At 35.4% G+C, this 20,452-nt stretch overlaps 1 protein-coding gene and 1 non-coding gene across 3 annotated transcripts; one reads left to right on the forward strand and one right to left on the reverse strand.

Annotated features, from left to right (window-relative positions):
* Positions 1-10,696: 10,696 nt before the first annotated feature.
* LOC133794562 (uncharacterized) lies at positions 10,697-15,247 on the forward strand. 2 transcript variants are annotated; one of them, XM_062231852.1, is made up of 13 exons: positions 10,697-11,304; positions 11,587-11,739; positions 11,830-12,042; positions 12,131-12,220; positions 12,316-12,432; positions 12,546-12,815; positions 13,236-13,389; positions 13,569-13,646; positions 13,838-13,938; positions 14,026-14,196; positions 14,313-14,387; positions 14,507-14,614; positions 14,722-15,247. In XM_062231852.1, the coding sequence occupies exons 1-13, from the start codon at positions 10,891-10,893 to the stop codon at positions 15,049-15,051; spliced, it is 2,274 nt and encodes a 757-aa protein (XP_062087836.1). In that variant the 5' UTR covers positions 10,697-10,890; the 3' UTR covers positions 15,052-15,247. The 2 variants fall into 2 exon arrangements, with proteins under 2 accessions (XP_062087836.1, XP_062087837.1); XM_062231853.1 differs by having other exon boundaries at positions 11,137-11,304; positions 11,600-11,739.
* Positions 15,248-19,887: 4,640 nt separating this feature from the next.
* LOC133798883 (small nucleolar RNA R71) lies at positions 19,888-19,994 on the reverse strand. The gene has a single exon (XR_009876099.1). It is a non-coding gene; the product is annotated as a small nucleolar RNA R71 (small nucleolar RNA).
* Between the last annotated feature and the right edge of the window lie 458 nt (positions 19,995-20,452).

The raw sequence follows: 20,452 nt of genomic DNA on the forward strand, positions 1-20,452 counted from the left end.
GTTAAATCTGAAGTTACTACAATATTTTCTAGGTTCAATGCCTATGTTGAGCGTACCTTCCAAACAAAAATAAAATGTCTTCAAACTGATATGGGAACCGAGTATAAACCTATGTATAGTCTGTTAGCTGACCTTGGTATTCAACGTAGGCATTCCTGCCCTCACACTCACCAGCAACAAGGTCGAGTGGAGCGTAAACATAGACATGTTGTGGATATAGGACTCACCCTACTTGCTCAAGCACAAATGCCCCTCAAATTCTGGTGGGAAGCCTTTGCTTCGGCCACCTATCTCATAAATCGTCTGCCTACTCATACACTTGATCATATTTCCCTTTTCAATGTCTGTTCCATAAATCTCCTGATTACAACCTGCTTAAGACCTTTGGGTGCTCCTGTTTCCCATTGCTTCGCCCGTATCAGCCTCACAAACTCTCGTTTAGGTCATCCAAATGTCTCTTTCTAGGCTATAGTCAGCTGCATAAAGGATATCGCTGCATGAGCTCTTCGGGTCGAATATACGTTGCACGTAGTGTTCAGTTTAATGAACTTGATTTCCCATACTCTTCTCTTTTCCCTAGTGAGTCTCCCAAGTTGTCAACTCCCACTACAACATATATTAATGATTATCAAATACCCCAGGTGCCCACTCCAGTAGCTCAGTCACCCCTCGTTTCTGGTTCATCAGAGTCTCCGATAGTGTCAGAGTCCATTTCACCCTCTTTATCTCAGTCAAGATCCTCTAGTCCGTCTCCTGTGTCAGCTCAGTCCTCCTCAACTCATTCTCCACCATATATTCCAATTTCAGACATTCATATGGATCTACCAATACCACCAGTTCCTCAAAATACACATTCTATGCTCACAAGATCTAAACTTGGCATTTTTAAACCAAAAGCATTTATGTCATTTGCATTGCATGAATTAGAACCAACTACCTTTAAGCATGCTATTACTAACCCCCATTGGCAGGAAGCAATGCAGAGAGAATATCAGGCTCTTCATGCCAACAATACATGGACGTTGGTTCCTTATAAAGAAGGCATGCCTCTGGTTTCTTCCAAATGGGTGTACAAGACGAAATATCACTCTGATGGCAGCATAGAGAGACACAAAGCCCGTTTAGTAGCTCGGGGCTTTCAGCAGACTCCAGGGTTGGACTACACAGAAACATATAGCCCAGTCATAAAGCCATGTACCATTCGTCTTGTCTTTACACTTGCTGTTCATTTTGGGTGGGATGTGCAGCAAATCGATATCAATAATGCATTTTTGCATGGTCAGTTGCAAGAAACGGTGTATATGAACCAGCCTCAAGGGTTTGAAGACAAAAATTTTCCTAATCACGTATGCAAGCTCAACAAGGTGATCTATGGTCTTCGTCAGGCACCCAGAGCGTGGTTTGATCGCCTACGTACGTCATTACTTCGGTATGGTTTCTCCAACTCAAAAGCAGATACGAGTCTTTTCTTTACACGAAAGCATGGCAAGCTACTCATGGTGTAACGCCCCAAACTCCAGGGACCGTTACAGTGTGCCTTGTAAACAGTGCTAAACTCGCTAATCGAGTCATTTGGCCAAAATCATGAACTAAGTGTAATTAGCGGTTTAGGGATTAAAAACTTTGGTTAGGATGTAACGTTTCACTAGAACGTTTAATTTAAACTTTGGGATCCCGAAAATATAATTTCAGATTTTATTACAGAAAATATTTACAACAGGCCGTTCTAAGCGGTAAAACAGGGTTCAACCCTAGTTCCACTTTAAACCTCGGCCGTGGCGGACGAGCAGATGCATATGTACACGTCATCACCTAAGCTCTTCAACTCAAGGATGGTCCAACTTCCTCTTGCCTTTACCTGCACCACGTAGCACCCGTGAGCCGAAGCCCAGCAAGAAAACATAATATATCATGATATAATATCAACAATAACCAAAATAACCAATCAGAACCAACAGTCCATACAGATGGGTGACAATAGCCAAAAGTCACAATAATGAACATTGCTCCCTCTAGCCATGTGACGATAGGGTCACCAGGGCTCAACTGATAAGAGATTCTTTCATATGCTTGGTTAGGACAGGTGCAAGGTGATTAGTCACCAACATAACCTTCCTCACGACCCTAGAGTCGAAACTATGGACAACGTCCCTTAGCCATGTGACAAACAGTCACCGGAGTCATATACCTTGGCTATAGTCATCTGGTCGTAGACCAGGCAAGCACTTATAAGTTCTTCGACCTTAGGGTCGGTCCCGCATTAACGCCATGGAGCTATTCAATGCGTGATCATCGACCTTAGGGTCGGTCTGGCATTAGTGCCTTAGAACCACTCAATTCATGATTCTCGACTTTAGAGTCGGTCCAGCATTAATGCCATGGAGCCATTCAATGCTTGATTCATCGACCTTAGGGTCGGTCTAGCATTAATGCCATAGAGCCATTCAATGCGTGATTCTCGACTTTAGAGTCGGTCCCTGACTAATCATTGTCATTCTCAAATAAGTCATGCCGCCAATCATATATCACATGTTCCATATCCATAAACAAGGTATTCAGCATGCTTATTAAACAGGTACTAGTACAATTAGGACCATGCATAAACACAGAGGCTCAAGCTCTGGACGATATCATACTCAGTATACAAAGCATGTCCTAATCACATGTTTCTCATGCATCATATGCAATATCCAGCCATCCAACATGCACCAATAACAACCATGCATGTCACGTTTAATAGTCAACCAACATGCATCAAGAATAGCCATGCATGGCATACATAATAATCAACTAACATGCATCATAATAACCATGCATGTCACATATACACAGGGTGCAGTTTTCTTACCTCCGGTTCGAGTAGAGGTTAAAACAAGAATGACCCTTGAGAACGATCGATCCTTAATCCTTTAGCGGTCACCTAGTCATAACCAAAACAATCTCCAATTAATGAAAATTACCAAAGATAGGGTCTTAACCTAAACCCCACTCTCGGGACCTCAAAACATGCCCATACGGTGAGTAGATTCGATCCCGGGCCTTAAGGATTGAAACCCCAAGCCAAAAGCCCTTAAAAACACCCAAAACAGGGTTAAGAGGAAACAGGGGAGCGCTACAGCGCTGCCCTTCTAGCGCCCCAGCGCTCAAGGCAGAAACACAAACCGCCCAACCTCTCTGCAGGTAGTGCTATAGCGCCCTACACTGGGCGCTGTAGCGCTACCTTCAGCCAGCCAAATCCCAGTTTTTCCTTCCTTCGATTTTACCATTTCTAACCCAAACCAAAAGCTTCCAAACATCAAATTAACTCCCAAATGAACCCAAATACCATCTCCACATGTCCTAAGGACCACAACCCCAAGAACCCTAGCCAAAACCCCAACCAATTCCCAAGTTTCCAACCCAAAAACCAGCTGAAACTTAACTTATAAAACAGAGTAAAACCAAGAGTTCTAGTGGCTAGAAACTCACCTTAATCTTGGCAACACACCCTCTTCAATGGTGGAGCACAACCCTAGCTTGGCTAAGCTTGGTTCCTTGGCTCGATTCCTCAAACTGAGCTCGAAAATCCAAAGAGAAAAGAGTAAGAAAATCTATCGGGAGAGAAGAAGGAGAGACTCTATTTTTCCCCTGTATTTCCACAGCCTTCCAACACTTAAAAGCTGATATAAATCCTTAGGGTCAAAAGACCATAATGCCCCTAAGCCAAATAAACCCCTTTAAAAGCTTCCAAGGGTAAAATCGTCCTTTCCCGCCTATCTCGTTAATTATAATTAACGCTCTCCAATTCCCGCTATCCTCAATATTCCCAAATTCCATTAAATCATATCTCATTACCCTTTAATTCCCAGTAATGCTCTAATCATTAAATTCACCCCGAGACTCACCCAGAGCCCCGAACTTAAACCCGTTATGACTAGACCGAACACTTACATCTCATGATCGTCTCATGTCGATAGCTCGAACCAATCCACCTTATAGTGTGGCTATATTAATTGATCACAATCATGCACCCAAAATATACAATTACGCCCACAGTGGCCAAATTACCAAGATACCCTCACAATGATAAATTCTCCCATATGCATGCATCCACCATCATATAATAATATAATTCACGTAAACATGCATATAATCATTAAATACTATAACAAATCAATTATGGCCCTCCCGGCCTCCTAATCAAGGTCCTAAACCTTATTAGGAAATTTGGGGCATTACACATGGTCTTAGTTTACGTCGATGATATACTCCTCACGGGAGACGATCTTGCTCTTGTTCATCAACTAATCAAGGGTTTACATTTCGAGTTTGCATTGAAGACATTGGGCTCTGTTAGTTACTTTCTGGGGTTTGAAGTTTTTCGTGGCTCAACGGGTCTTTATTTGCATTAACATAAATATGTTATGGATTTACTTCAGAAAACACATATGGTTGATTCCAAACCTCAGGATACACCGATGTGTCCTAGTGTGAAGTTGTCTCTCGACTCTGGTGTGCCTCTTGATGACCCTACACCATATCGTTAAGTAGTTGGTGCATTGCAATACCTGACCATGACACGCCCAGACATCTCCTTCGCCGTAAACAAGCTCAGTCAATATCTAAAGGCTCCTACAACTCAACATTGGTCCGCTTGCAAAAGGGTGTTACGATATTTAGTTGGAACACCTTCACTTGGACTTCACTTCAAACCTGGATTTCCCTTGCATCTTGAGACGTTTGCTGATGCTGACTGGGCTGGTAATATTGATGATAGGAGATCAACGTCTGGTTATTTGGTGTTCTATGGTGGTAATCTTGTGAGTTGGTCTTCTAAGAAACAACAAGTCGTGGCTCGGTCGAGTACAGAGTCCGAATATCGATCTCTTGCTCTCGCAACCTCAAAAATTATGTGGATTCAATCATTGTTAACTGAACTTCAGCTGCCTTTGCCTCAGTCTCCAGTTGTTTGGTGTGACAACTTAGGAGCCAACTCCCTTGCCTCGAATCCGGTCTTCCATGCACGTACGAAACATATTGAGATCGACATACATTTCGTACGCGATCGGGTTCTATCTAATCAACTTGATGTTCGCTACGTTGAATCTTTGAACCAAGCGGCTGATATTCTTACTAAGCCATTGCCCATACAGTTGTTCACTCGTTTCTGCTCCAAGCTGCAACTTCGACGACCTCCGTGCACCTTGAGGGGGGGGGTATTGGGACTTATTCGTTGGCTGTCACTTAACAGCTCAGCTGAGTTGTGTTAGTAGTTACTTAGTGGTTAGCTTAGTTGTTAATAGCTAACTAATTCTGTTATTTGTTGTAGTCGAGCTCAGTGGTAGTCCTTTCAAGACTCCAACTGTTTTGTAACAAACTCTCATTCTTTGTCTATAAAATGTCAATGTCTCAGTCATTACAAGCTGAGCCATTATTCATCCATTTTCCATTTCTTGCATATTCTCTCAATATTCAATAAATCATCACAAAACACAATCTTTGAAATCGCATGTTACAATTTTCTATTTAGTCTATAAATGTTGTTTGCAAAAATTGTAATATATGATTACAAACTTATAAATTTTAGTTACAAATTTGTAAACTTTGGTTACAAAAAAATTATATTGTTACACATTTGTAAATTTTGTTTATAATTTTTTTTTCTATATTTACGATTATGCCAATCTGTATTTTTGTAATTTTTTACGGACTCCATATTTTTAGTATTTTTTTTTAATCTAAGGTAAATAAGCAATCATTCCATGGTTGAATTGAATCAGTTGTATATACAGAGAGAATCGTCTTTTTGCTAGTGGGGGAGGACAAGAGTGTTTTTTTATTTTTTTATGTTTTATTTCATTGTAACTTATCTTCTATTTTTAACCATTAAATTTCATTTGATCCAAGGATTAAAAAATGGGTGTAGAAAATAATTTAAAAAATGGTGTCCATTGAACCTATCCCTTAAATTAAATACTTTTATAGTTTTATTATATATTTTTGTAAACATTAGATCCTAATAAGACGAAATATATCAAATCAAATTCTAATTTTTGGTTAAACTTATTTGTAATATTAATTATTCAAACAAATTATATCACAAAAAATACAATTATTTGTTAATGTGTTTGGTTTATACCATCTCTAATGGATAATGTAAATTTTATGTTAAATTTAGCTTGGAAATTAAATTTGTGCTATATTTGACATCATTTTCACAATTGTGTTCCGATACACAAGTTACAAACTAACTAAAAGTCAACAAGATTATTAATGTTCATTGAAAATATAAAAAAATTTATTTTATTTTATTTTTTTTATATCAAATTTAGGAATTCAACCCATGCATGCACATATATTTTAAAGTAAAAAGAAAAAGTTTTGGCACACATTTTATTAACAAGTAATAGAAAAATAAATTTAAAAAATGATATTTATTATGAGCCAAAAAAAAATTAAGGGTTCCTTGGTAAAATAACTTAAGTTATTTTGCATTCTGACATAGTTTTGATGATTTTTTTACAAAATGGTCTCCTACATTACAGATAGTTGGTTGAAATTTTAAACAGAAGTCATTTTGTAAAAAATTATCAAAACTATACAAAAATGCAAAATAACTTGAAAAAAGAGACCATTTTCACAATTTACTCTAATAAAAATAAAGTGCAATTAGTAAAACTGTCCCACATCTGTCACGTCATATAAGTTTGTGGTGGGTTGGAGGAAGAGTGGAATAAGGAGTGTGGAAGGAAGGTATCTATCCATAACTTTTTTTTGTTTGGTAATAAGAAAAGAAATAATTAGGATTGTGCAAAAAAATTTGTAACCCAAATAACCCGCTCAAACTAATTCGAAAAAACCGACAAAAAATACAATCTGAAAAACCCGACATTCATTTTAAACCGCCCAATTATTATATTGGGCAGGTTAAAATTTTTGGCAACCCGCCCAATGAAAGATTTGTCTATTTTTTATTCATTTTATATTTATTAATTATTAATTTTACACATATAAAACTAAATTCAATTTTTTTTTAATAAGAGGCCCATTATTTTAAAGTAACAATTATTTTAGTTACAAATACAAACTAAAAATAAAGAAAATTATAAAAAAATTAGTGAAAAATGATTTTTTTTAGAAAAAATGTTTTGGTGGTTTGGGCAGGGTTTGTTAGAACTAGTTTTGGTATGTTTTTATTTATGGCATGTTTTAAGATGCAATTTTAATCTTTTATTTGGTTTTGTGCGATATTATGCCGGTGTTTATTGTGTTTTCAGGATTAAGTATGGTCATTAAGGAAATAGCTTGAAATTAGAGGAAAAATCGCTTAATTCTTGAAGAAATGGTGTTAAACGAGCTAAGGAATAGAAACTAGGCGGAACCGGGGGGTCGAATTGATGATTTGGTGAAAAATTGGAATTAGACTCGCAACTCTGTGGTATAGAGCCGCAGCCCTAAGAGTTTCAGAGAAAAAGAAAAGAATCTGCTAGAATTAGAGCTGCAGCTCTATCAGACAGAGCTGAGGCTCTATTAAAATCAGAATTAGAGCTGCGGCTCTATCAGACAGTGCTACAAAATCCAGAAACGAAATCTGGATCACAAAATGCATTAGAGTTGTGGCGCTATCACATGGAGTCGCAGCACCAGTCCATACGGAAGCAAAATTTAGGGCAATTTTGTCCTTTCACAAAAAATTAATTAGGGATTATAAAAGCTTTCTTCATGATGTTTTTAAGAGAGGAAAAAACCCTAGGAGACGGCTAGAGGCACATTGTGGAGGATTGCAAGTGGAATCAAAGAATTCATCACAAATTTCTTATTTTCTACTTTGAATTTATGTATTTTGGATGCTTTTTAATTCTTCTATGGTTATTATTAATTTTGTCATGAACTAAATTCTTTTTCTAGGGTGTTAATGAATTCTCCTGAATTTTTATTTTAAATTAATGCAAGTTTTATGATTTCAATTTTATCTTGTGATTTATTCAATTTGAATCTAATGCTTGTGAATAATTGATCACCATTGATATGAAATATATGATTTTGATTCGAAATCTGAGAAGTGAGAATTGAATATGCTGCAATTGAATAAACATAGATTTCATATTAGGATGAGAGTACCTGTGTGGTCTGTGTAGTTTTAGGGTTGTTAATCTTAATGTCTATCTCATGTTTATTTATCACAGAGATGTAGAAAATTTGCATAAGATTGAGATTTATATATCCTAGTACGAATATAAGTTATTATTGTTGACCTGCTATCACAATAAAAAAATTGAATAGTAAGATTTGTGTTAATAAAAATTAAAGAGGATGGTTGATGAAATTGATTGCCCTAATTCTTAATCCATTGAACTTTCTTAACGTTGTTTATTTTTAGTTATTGAAGTTAATTTCAGGTTTTTGTTTTATAATTTTAGTTAATTTTTGTGATTCAATTATCGTTAGCCAAATAAAAATAGGAGTTAAGTTTTGGTACTTAATATACAGTCATCGTGGGAACGATCTCACTTATTCTTTATTACTTGTTACGATTACATGCACTTGCGTATTGATTTTACACAGGAGGGTTGAACTTCAATTTTTTTTAATTGGATAGTTACAGGTTAAAAAATACCAACCCGATTATAAGTTTGAGTTTGTCAAAAATTCATCAAACTCGTCCAAACTGATTAATGAACACCCCTAGAAATAACTAAAGATTGTCAATTCCTTGGTCATACAAAAACAATCTCTCTATACATGGGTGGACTGTTGAACAAAAACAATAAAATAAATTCTTAAAATATTAAAATGACTAATTTTTTAATATTATTATTTATTTTAAATTGTAAAATGTGATTATTTTTTTATTTCCTTCCCATTATACCAAACAACTTAATTAATCCATCTCTCATTCTCTACAAGACTAATGGACATTCCTTCCAAAAAAAAAAGAAAAAGAAAAAAAAATTAATGGGTACTAGGCCCTACATGAAGAGAAAATTAAGTAGGAATTAATGAAAGATTAATTAATATTAGAATCAAGATAAGTATTGCCTCTCATACTCATCTATCAAAGAATATGAAAGGAAACCTCTTCTAATGACATTCTTCTCTTCCACACGAGGTAAAGGTGTAGTTTCGCCTCACTCTAGCTTCTATTCCTTTCAACATTTATTTTTTAAAATTCCTACATGTCATGAATTGAATAAATAAATAAATAAATGAAAATCAACAATTATTTCTTAAAGTTTCTATCTACCTATGGAAACAGAAAAAGTCAAAAGGTCTCCTAAAGGAACAGGAAAAAAAGTGAAATTCGTCAAAGAATGTACCGACCAATAAAAAAAAGAAAAAGAGAGAAGACATTAAGATAGTGTTTGGATTTTGCAATAAGTTGATGATCGATGCAGTGACATTTTCACTGATCTTAGTGGTCCCATTCGGTTGCACCACAAAGCGCAGCCGCGGACGATTTTTGCCCAACACAACAAATTCATTTATTATCGTACTTTTCGACTAGTCAATTCCAAAATGGGCTGTAAATATCTTTCCTGACGACGCGACAACGTTGACGTGTTCGATAGTAACTGGCTACTTAGCCACTAACTGTAATTATATTAAAATAATAAAAAAATTAGATCCATTATAGTATTACATGACCTTGTCATTACATTGAGACCTAAAATAAATAAAATAAAGTATAATGACACCTCTGAAATTCAAAAGTTTTCCTAAAATAATTATTCTACTTTGTTTTATTAGACAACACCTTTTATTTATTTTTACTTTTAATTATTTTTAATTACGTGATTTGTATTAAAATAATTATGAAATATAAAGCAATACGATTCATGTGAATCATGTCATGACATTTTTATAATTACAAGGATAAAAGCATCTCCCAAATTGGTGTCATATTGTTAAAATATGACTTACTTTATAAAAAAAATTTGCTTTGCTAAAAATGATGCTAAACTTGACATGTACTAAAATTTGGGATAAATTTAACCCAAAATATAATATGATGTATATTTTGTATCACTATAAATACTATATTTTTTTGTTCACTTTTATTTTATTTTTTGCAACAGTGTATAAAAGCACAACGCTAAAAATTATACTAAATATATAATATATTAATTTTTTTTACCAAATATAAGTGTCTAACAATGTGGCAAAGCTAATTGATTTTTTTTACCAAATTGATTTTTGAGTTTATACCTTTTTGACCCTATATTTTTACTATTATTTGTTTGGACCCTATATTTTGACAAATTATTTTTTGGACCCTATGTTTTGTAAAATAGTTAAAATAGAACCCTAAACTTAATTTTGATGAAGAAAAAATTGAATATAACAACACAATTTTTAAGCAGAATGGTTTTATTTTTATTCTGAATTGTTAATTTGGTAAATTATTTGTAATTTTAGTTGAGAAAACATTAACAAAAATCGGGTTTAAGGTTCTATTTTAACAATTTTACAAAATATAGAGTTTAAAAAGTAATTTGTCAAAACACAAGGTCCAAAACAGTAATAGGAAAAAACACAGTAAATAAACTCATTTTTTTTTACATCTGTTTAACAAAGCTAAATGGCAACATGGTAAATATAACTTTTATTTGTGGCCATTTAATGTAGACATTTTACAAACATAAAGTACATAAGTTGTCTTAATTAAATATTATTTTTCCCTCTCCATCAACTGCATTTCAAATATAATAATGATAATATTAAAAAAAAAATAACGAGAGAGGAAAAAAGCTCTGTTATTAAAATGATATTGACAATCATCACCAGTCACCACCATCCTTCTTCCCAAAACTCCTCGTATTCACTTTCGAAGCCCTACCCTTAATCTTCTATCTCCATCTCTCTCTATATCTTGTTCTGGTTTGTGTACTGACGAAAGTTTCCATTTTCCTAATGGCGGCGGAGTTCTCCAGCTGCGTGGACTCTGGACTTCAACTGTCCAAACGGATATACTATGGGAAAGAGCTGCGTCCTCCCCCGGCGACGACGCCGCCGCCAGTAGAGGAGCAGACGATGACGAAGTCGTCTCCGGCGGTGGATGAATATCTTCCAACGGCGCCGATGGTGTACGCGGTGGTGCCGGAGCCCGCGATCGTGGACAATCCCGACGTGCCAAGCTACCAGCCGTACGTTCACGGGCGTTGCGTGCCGCCGGCTTTGGTACCTCTTCACATGCATGGGATAACCATGGAGATCGACACCTTTTTAGATACAGCCTTCGTCACCATCGCCGGCACGTGGCGCGTGCATTGCATCATGTCTTCTAGGCGCTGCGAATGCCGTATCGCTCTGCCCATGGGCGAGAAGGTATTCTAGTACTGGATTAAAATTTTGCCTTTTGTCTTTTTGACTTATTCTTTTTCTTCTTCCTCTTCTTCTTTTCCTGAATTGTGGGTTTTATAGCAAATTATTAAATTTTGATTAAGCATAGATTTGTGAAAGTTTCTTTGTTTATTAATTATGTGTAAGAGTGGAAAGTGTGGCCAATAACCTTTCCTGTCTAAAAATTGTGTATCGTTTTCATTGCTTAAAGCTTTCAAGATTTTTATTTTAGTAAAATTCTCAATAAAATAAATGATGTTCTAACAGGGTTCACTTCTAGGTGTTGAGGTTGAAGTTAATGGAAGATTATATCGAGCTCAATTGATCGAAAGAAACGATATAGAAAGCGCCGAAAAATTAGCTAAAGCTCAAGATGGAAGCTTTCTCAGATGCCAAATATACACCTTTAAAATTCCAAAGGTTATTAGTATTACTTGGCTTGCCACCTCTTAAATTATTACTTCCAATTTCTATCTATAAAAAAAGCATCATTCTTTTGGTTTCTGTCAGGTTGAGGGAGGCTCCTTCGTTTCAGTTAAAGCCAGTTGGTCTCAGAAATTGGTATACGAGGTTGACCAGTTCTGCCTCCAGATACCTTTTAGTTTTCCTGCATATGTCAATCCAGTGGGGAAGAACGTTTCAAAGAGAGAAAAGATTTCGTTAAATGTTAATCCTTGCACTGCCGCACAAATTATATGCAGAAATGCCAGCCATCCTTTGAAGGTAAAGAACTGTCCATTTACTTTTAGTTTCTCTTCAGCTTCTTTGTAAGTAAATTCGTAAACTGATGTGTTTAAGTATACTTTTCTAGGAAATGAAGCGTCAAGGAGGCAAATTATGTTTCTCATACGAAGCAGAGGTAGTTGCATGGTCAAATGCAAACTTCAGTTTTTCATACAGTGTAAGACATCAAATAATTGATTGTTTAATTTGTATGCTTAAGCCAATTCAAATGAATACATGTGAAATTAAAATTGGTTTGTGATTGTGTTGCAGCTTTCTTCTAGTGACTTATTTGGTGGCGTGCTCTTACAATCTCCATCTCTTCTTGATGTCGATGAAAGACAGTTATTTTGCTTCTATCTATATCCTGGAGATAAACAGACTAGGAAGGTTTGTAACCGTAGATAATTATTACAGTTTCTTTCTTCTATAAAATTGGGTTTGAGCAATGACCGTCTACGGCCATTTTCTGTAAATGATGTTTGTATTGGTGAATTTGATAGGTGTTTAGAAAGGAAGTGGTATTTGTTATTGATACAAGTGGAAGCATGCGAGGAGACCCTATTGAGAATGTTAAGAATGCTTTATTGGCATCACTTTCTAACCTTAATCCACAAGATACTTTCAACATTATAGCTTTCAGTGGAGAAGTTCGCTTATTCTCACCATCAATGGAGCTGGCTACAGATGAATCAATATTAAAAGCTACAGAATGGGTTCACACAAATCTTGTTGCCAATGGCGTCACTAATATATTGCTTCCAATGGAACAGGTAAGGTGAATTTATGAGCTTCTGAAACATTATTGTTCACTTTTTTCTCTTATTATGGCTTAGGTTGGCAAAATGAACTACTTCCTTAACTAGTTTTCAGCTTGCTACTTGCTAGTGAGTGAATATGCTGATCCATAATAGTAATGGCGTTAATGAAAAAACCAGAGTAACTTGCTCCATGACTCTCTTCCCTCATAACCATAAATTCCCAAGCATGCACTGCATCATATACTGAGAACCCTACATAAAGTTTTTCTCATACTTTAGTAGCAATCATTCTAATATTGCATAATACTACCTAGAAATAATCTATATTTTATTATGGTTGATGATCACATCTATTAGCTCTTCACTACACGCACTCTTTTTTCTTCTTTCTAAATGTCTAAATTTTTATGTTGTAATTGAAATCATAATTAGGCACTCAAGTTGTTGGCAGAAAGTGATTCAATTCCTTTCATTTTCCTCATTACCGATGGGTCTGTTGAAGATGAAAGAGAGATTTGCAGTATTGTTAAAGGTTATGTCACAAATGGGGATTCCGTTTGTCCACGCATATGTACATTTGGCATAGGTAGTACCAGAGATTTTAACTCATTTTCTTTAGATTATGTTCTACAACTTTTATAAAGCATATCTATTACCAAATTTGTAAAGTCTTTTATTCTTACATAAATATTTTTGTTACTTATGAACAGCCTGTTTATTCGATTAGAACTGCACACTAATTTATTGCGTGAAACAACTTTCCAGGTTTATATTGTAACCATTACTTCCTGCAAATGCTTGCACAGATTGGGAAGGGCTATTATGATGCTGCGTTTGATTCTGGTTGGTGTCTCCTCCCTTATTTTACTGCACTCAATTTCTTTCACCAGTGCTGGTAATGGCATAGCCATATAGTTCAGCAGTTTTTATCAGTTGATGGCAGTGATCATCCCATGTGATGTTAGAGCAAAATAGTTTTGTTTTGGAAACATTTCTTTTGAATATCTAATTTTCTAACATCTAATTTCTTCCAGCTTCTATTGGCTCTAAAATGCAAAGACTATTCTCTAATGCTTCATCAGTCATTCTCGCCGATATAACTTTGAGCTCGTTGGAACGTCTTGATTCACTTGAGGTGACTGTTTGAGTTGGAGGATATTGCCTATTTTTTTCTGACATCAAAATGAAATTTGGTGTCTCAAGTTTTCCTTCCCTGTTGCAGCTATATCCATCAAATATTCCAGACCTTTCATCTGGAAGTCCATTGATTGTGTCAGGCAGATGTGATGGGAATTTTCCTGACACCATTAAAATCAGTGGTACCTTGGCTGATGCAAGCAATTTCACCATCGACTTGAAAGTTCAAAAAGCCAAGGATTTGCCCCTTAATAAGGTAATGTTTCAGCTTCCGAGCTCAATTGCGTACTGAATTTAGAGATCTTTGATCGTTTCTACTTCTATCTAGTAGCAAATGAACTTTTTAGCTAACATATCTTCTTTGTTTCACAGGTTCTTGCAAGGAGACAAATTGATATGCTGACGTCTCAAGTATGGTTAACACAAAGTAAAGAGATGGAAGAGAAGGTTCGTTGCTTATTAGAAGTAGCTTCTGATCAATTTTTGTTATATTTAATGTGAAGAGTTCTCTGAACTAGGCAAAATTGTCATAATTTTGGTCCCTTGCTTCTATCCTTATTTTGTAGGTTGTTAAAATGAGCAAAGAAACAGGGGTACCATCCGAGTACAATCTCATGGTTCTAGTGCAGCATGATAAGGGAAAGAAAACAACAGCTTCAGTCCCCACACAAGAGGTATGCATAATATTTCTAAGTTAGATAAACAAGATATTATCAAACATGTTCATGCCATTTCTTTGCCTTCTCTTATTTGCCAAAAATTGCTTTCAATATTCTAATAGGTGAACAACAAAAGTAAGCAGCAGAAGGTAGCGGAGGTGAACACAGAGAAGATGTTAGTCCTAGGAAGCCTTGGCATGGGATTTGGAGACTTAGCAGCCACGGCTGCGAATAAAGCTTCATTAATCGAAGAACCAAAAGCAGAAGCAACTGATGTGCTGGTGAAGGCGGCTGGAAAATGCTGCAGCCGAGTAATTGATAGGATCTGCTGTATGTGTTTCATTCAGACTTGTTCGTACGTGAACAATCAGAGCGCAATTCTGTTGACGCAAATATGCACCGCCCTTGCTTGCTTTGAGTGCATCAATTGCTGTTACGAGCTATGCGCTTAATTGATTAGTGCCATTATACTTGAAATCATAGAAATAACATGTATAGTACCATTACCAGCAGAACCTGTTTGATTGTGTTTTGTGATACTACATGATAACATAGCAACACATTCATCGTCATATAGGTTATATTGGTGCACTTGTGTAGTATTTCTATACTACATATAAAAACAACAACAACGTACGTGTTACCAAAGTTACATTTTTCTTATTTTATTTTGAAAAAAAATTGTTAGTATATTGTATTTTAGTTAAATACCACATTTAACTATTTATTTTAGATAGTTTTAATAATAATATTTCGTTTCGCAAAGTCGATACCAAAAAACAAAATTTTGATTAAAAAAATAAAGCATTTTTATTATTAACATAATTTTAATTGATTTATTAAGTTTTATTTATTTTTTAAAAAGATCTCAGCACTATGTTTAATAATTTTATTATTTTAATTTTAGTTTAATCAATTAAATGAAAATATAATAATTGTAATTAAATAAAAAATCAATTTAAAAAGGGAAACTCCATTGAATAACTCTAGTAATATCATCATTGATAAGTATGCCACTTTTTTTGTATCTCACACATGTAACCCTTTAAGACTAAAATACCCTTAAAGGGTTAATTAGTGAAAAGATAACCTAAAAATGTTGTGAAGAGATTAGAGTGACTTTCTTTCTTCCTAGCCGTGGTATACCTTTGCAACATGGAAGCTTGCGCTGCCGTCAACAGAGTTGAATGCCTCTGCAACAACGAACCCTGCTGCTGTCGATGAAGTTGGCCGGCTCTGCAACATCGAACCCTGCCGACGCCGATGAAGCTGCAAGTCTTGGACGAAGTGCCTTCCCTGTTGACGAAACACAGCCAGTCGTCCTGGTCTTCACGGTTCACCGGCGTTGTCCGCAACCTTCCATTGCAATGACTCCTCTTATGTGTGATGTGTACCAGTGGTGAATTAGGTGTGAACCAGAAGTGAACTTGGTGCGAATCAGGTGTGTGAATCAACTGTGAATTATGTGTGAACTGGGGATAAACTTAGTATGAAACAAGTGTGAATTGGGTGTGAACCACGTACGAACCAGGTGTGTGAATCAACTGTGAATTATGTGTGAACTAGAGATGAACTTGGTGTGAAACAAGTGTGAATTAGGTGTGAACTAGGGGTGAACTTGGTGTGAATTAGTTGTGAACTAGGTGTGAATCAAGTGTGAATTAGGTGTGGACCAAGGGTGAATTAGATGTGAACCGGAGGTGAATTAGGTGCGAACTAGGCGTGAACCAGGGGTGAACCAGGTGTGAACTTGGTGTGAATTAGTTGTGAACTAGGTGTGAATCAAGTGTGAATTAGGTGTGGACCAAGGGTGAATTAGATGTGAACCAGAGGTGAATTAGGTGCGAACTAGGCGTGAACCAGGGGTGAACTAGGTGTGAACTTAGTGTGAAACACGTGTGATCTAGATGTGAATTAGGGTTGAACTATGTGTGAACCACGTTCCTAATTTATGGTGATCAACTTGTGAACCATGTGTGAACAGTGTGTGAACGACGTGTGAACTATGTGTGAACACAGTAAACTAAATCGCAAAATCAATCGAAAATTTGTCATCTCAACATAAGTTTTTTTATTTTCACAGATTTTTCAACCCATAATAGTTCAAAATTTTCATATAAACTATTACATAAGATACCCATAACCTAAAAATAAAAATAAAAAAAGATACTAATTATCAAATCAAAAGTTTCAATCTTTAACTTTGGGAGATGCTCTGATTTTAATCTTCGTTCTTCTTCAACTTTGGTAAGAAAAAAAAGAGTTGTGGTAGATAACGTCACTTTCCAAATTTTGGTGAGAAGAAAAATGGTGATGATCTTTGAGGTTGGATAATTTGAGAGAGAAGAGGTGTTTGCTCTTTTTGGTGAGAGTAGATTCTCTTGATGGCTGCTAGGTACATGCAAGACAAACAAAAGAGAGAAAAATCTAATATTCATTGAAGGGTATTAATGTCTTTTTAAGTGCCTATAATATCATTAATGTGAGAAACATTAATTAGAGATTAGGGTTATAAATATAGAGTTAAAAAGGGTTAATCCATGTAGTTTTCCTTTAAAAATAGTTTGACGTTTCCCATGATTTTTATTACGTAAAAATAATAATATTTGACACGAGAAATTTACTCTGTTGACAAAATAATCGTTGACTATTTTAATAGGTCTTTTTTATTGTTATCATAAGGTGAATATATATATTTTGTGGCATTAAGGTGAACTTTTTAATTTAACTAAAATATATAAAAGTAAAAAAAAAAAAACATGTTTAGCTATATATATGGGACAAGTTCTATGAACACACAGAAATCATATATATTTTTTTGAAATGGAAATTCATATAAATTTAGCATATATATTATTTAAAATTATGACTAAATTTTGTCTACGTTTATGTTAGTATTATACATATTATCAAATAAAATTGTACAATTTAAAAATATTAGATTAGAGAGCATCAATGATAAATTAGAATAAAAAAATATTGAATCGTGTTTTTTTTTATAAGCATGTGTTTACTAGATTTTTCATCAACTACACACGGTAATAAATTAGAAAGTTGTTTGTGCGTAAATTTCTAAGTGAAATATATATTTTAGATGAGTAAATAATCAAAAATAGAGAATTAAATGTGATAATAAATAAAAAGATACGAAATTTATAGTGGTACCACTTGAAAAAATATTACTTATTACGTCCACTTTAGACAATTATATTGATGATGAGTTATGATCACTCAAGAACAATTATGCAATAAGTATTTTCTATTATTAAGGCAGTTGGGATTACAAAGAGAAGTAAATGCTCTATAGGGTTGCTTAAATTAGGAACCTTTTACACTATTTTAATTATGGTATTTATAGTGGTGGAGATAGGTGGCACTCAATTTTCCAATCAGGTTAATTCTCACGAGATACATGATAAGCGAGTTTTAGACTTGTTTTAGTGTGTCTACTTAGGAAGTGTTTTAGAGGTTTAGGGTTGTTTTGTTCTATTTTACGCTTGTTTTGTAATGTTTTTGTTTATTTTCAGGGTTTGAAGGATTGGGATGATTTAGAATGAAAAGGATGTCAAAAAAAAACACAAAAATTCGTAAAGCTGTCAAAAATGCATTTTCTGAGAGAGTAGAGCGACCTCACTATTGTAGAGTGCGACCACGCTAGGTTGCTGGAAATTGAAATTCGGCAGATTTTTAAATGAAGGGCATTTTGGTCAATTCACATGGGATAATTTAGGGTTACGAATTCTGATGCGATTTTAAAAAGAAAAAAACGTGAATTAAGAGGGGGAGACAGAAACAAGTCGGAAAAGAAGAAGAAGAAGCTTGGAGCGAGCGTGGGCGATCTGTGACAATTCCCAATCTAGTTTCATTTTCTTTTTCTTTAATTTTCTATGTTATTGTTTATGTTTAGTTTGATTATGGATATGAATATTGAGATTATGAACTAAACTTCTATTCAGGGATTTGATGGATATTAACTGAGATTATTCCATAGATTAATGCTATTTGATTGTTCTTTCTTCCTTGTTTATGTGATTTGTTCATCTTTGTGCTTAATACATGTTTGAGATTGATCACCTTAAGCATGATTCATGATCCTAATATGAAATCTGAAAAGTGAATATTAGGAATGCTCTAAATGAATAAACATAGGTTTTGATGTGAAACGAAAGTATTTGCATAGCTTGTGTAACTTTTGGATTATTGCTTAATGCGAATTGTTTGTTGTACTATCTTGGAGATGCAGTAGTTGACATGCAATTTAGTACCTTCATGATCTGAAAAGAGTTTAGGTGATTTTATAATCTGTCATCACATAGGAGGAAGAAGAATAGTTGACTAGTATTAACAATTGGGTAATCAAAGCAATTGAAATCATATTCCTAATTTCACATCCATTGTTAAACCCTTTTTTATTTGTTGTTTTGCTTGTTTTGTTTTCTGCATTATTATTTTAACACCAAATTTTATTGTTGCCAAATAGAAATATAGATCCAATTTGGTTAGTACTTAGCTGCAATTCCCTTGGGTTCGACCTCACCTGTGTGAGTTACTACTTGTATGATACGTGCACTTGCGTGTAATAAAATCCGCAACAAGTTTTTGGTGCCGTTGCCGGGGAATTGTTTAGTTGATATTACGTTAATTGGATTAAATTCTAATTTGGTTTTCTTTTCACTTTTTGCTAACTTGTTTGTATCCAATTCTTCTTATCTCATCTTAGGTACCATTAGTTTATGCGACGTCAAGGACCAGCTGCAAGAGTGCCTGTTGATCCTGATATAGAGAAGACTTGCCGGCAAAGCAGAAGAAACAAAAGGTTGGAAAGAGTTGTACAAAGGATTGAGCAAGAGGAAGTTATGGCCAACAACGACAATAATGGGGGTACCGTAGAAGACCAGGCTAATGGTCAGAATCCACCCGACCGTAGCCTGAGGGACTATGTGTTGCCAATAATGACGGGGGTCCAGTCTTGTATAAGACCACCTGCCGTAGATGCAAACAATTTTGAGATAAAGCCAGCCATAAATCAGATGGTTCAATCCACAGTCCAGTTTGGGGGACTACCCACTGAAGACCTAAACATGCATCTCTCTAACTTCATGGAGCTCTGTCAGACATTTAAGATGAATGGAGTCAGTGATGATGCTATCAGACTTAGATTATTCCCATTTTCTCTGAGGGAGTGAGCTAAGAGTTGGTTGGTATCTTTGCCACCTAACTCAATCAATACATGGGATGATCTAGCGCTGAAGTTCCTCTCCAAGTTCTTCCCTCCAACTAAAGCAGCTAAGTTGAGAGGAGAGATCAATAATTTTTATCAGTTGGATAATGAGTCTCTTTATGAAGCTTGGGAGAGATTCAAAGATTTGATAAGAAAGTGCCTGCATCACGAAATAGAGAAATGGATGCTAGTCCATAATTTTTATAATGGGTTGTGTGGCACTACTCGCACACTCATTGATTGTAACGCCCTGGATAGCCAAGACCGCTACACTGTGTACTTGTAAAGTGCAAGACTTGCTAATCAAGACATTAATTTAAAAATGTGTCATTAGTTTAAGTGTTCTAGGGTTAAAAGACATTTAGGTCTCAAAAGACACATTTTACAAGTTAATAAACAATTTACAGAAGGGATCCCCAAAAGATCAGTGTTTAATAGCTGGTTTGCAAAACTCAACAGTTAAAAGTAAACATTAGCCATACTAAGGCAAAATACAAAGTTCTGGTCCTCTTGTCCCTGTAACCTCCTCAACCGTGGCGGCTGAGCGGCTTGCCATGTACATTCGTCCTGCAGAGCTCTCCGGTCAGGGCTGATTAACCTTGCCTTTGCCTTTACCTGCACCACACAGCACT

This window comes from Humulus lupulus, chromosome 8, assembly GCF_963169125.1.
Source record: "Humulus lupulus chromosome 8, drHumLupu1.1, whole genome shotgun sequence".
Lineage (NCBI taxonomy): Eukaryota > Viridiplantae > Streptophyta > Magnoliopsida > Rosales > Cannabaceae > Humulus > Humulus lupulus.

Coding starts and splice junctions, on each gene's coding strand:
- LOC133794562 (XM_062231852.1), top strand. CDS start 10,891: ATGGCGGCGGAGTTCTCCAGCTGCGTGGACTCTGGACTTCAACTGTCC. Junction 12,433..12,545: donor GAGATAAACAGACTAGGAAG/GTTTGTAACCGT, acceptor TGAATTTGATAG/GTGTTTAGAAAGGAAGTGGT. Junction 14,615..14,721: donor CTTCAGTCCCCACACAAGAG/GTATGCATAATA, acceptor ATATTCTAATAG/GTGAACAACAAAAGTAAGCA.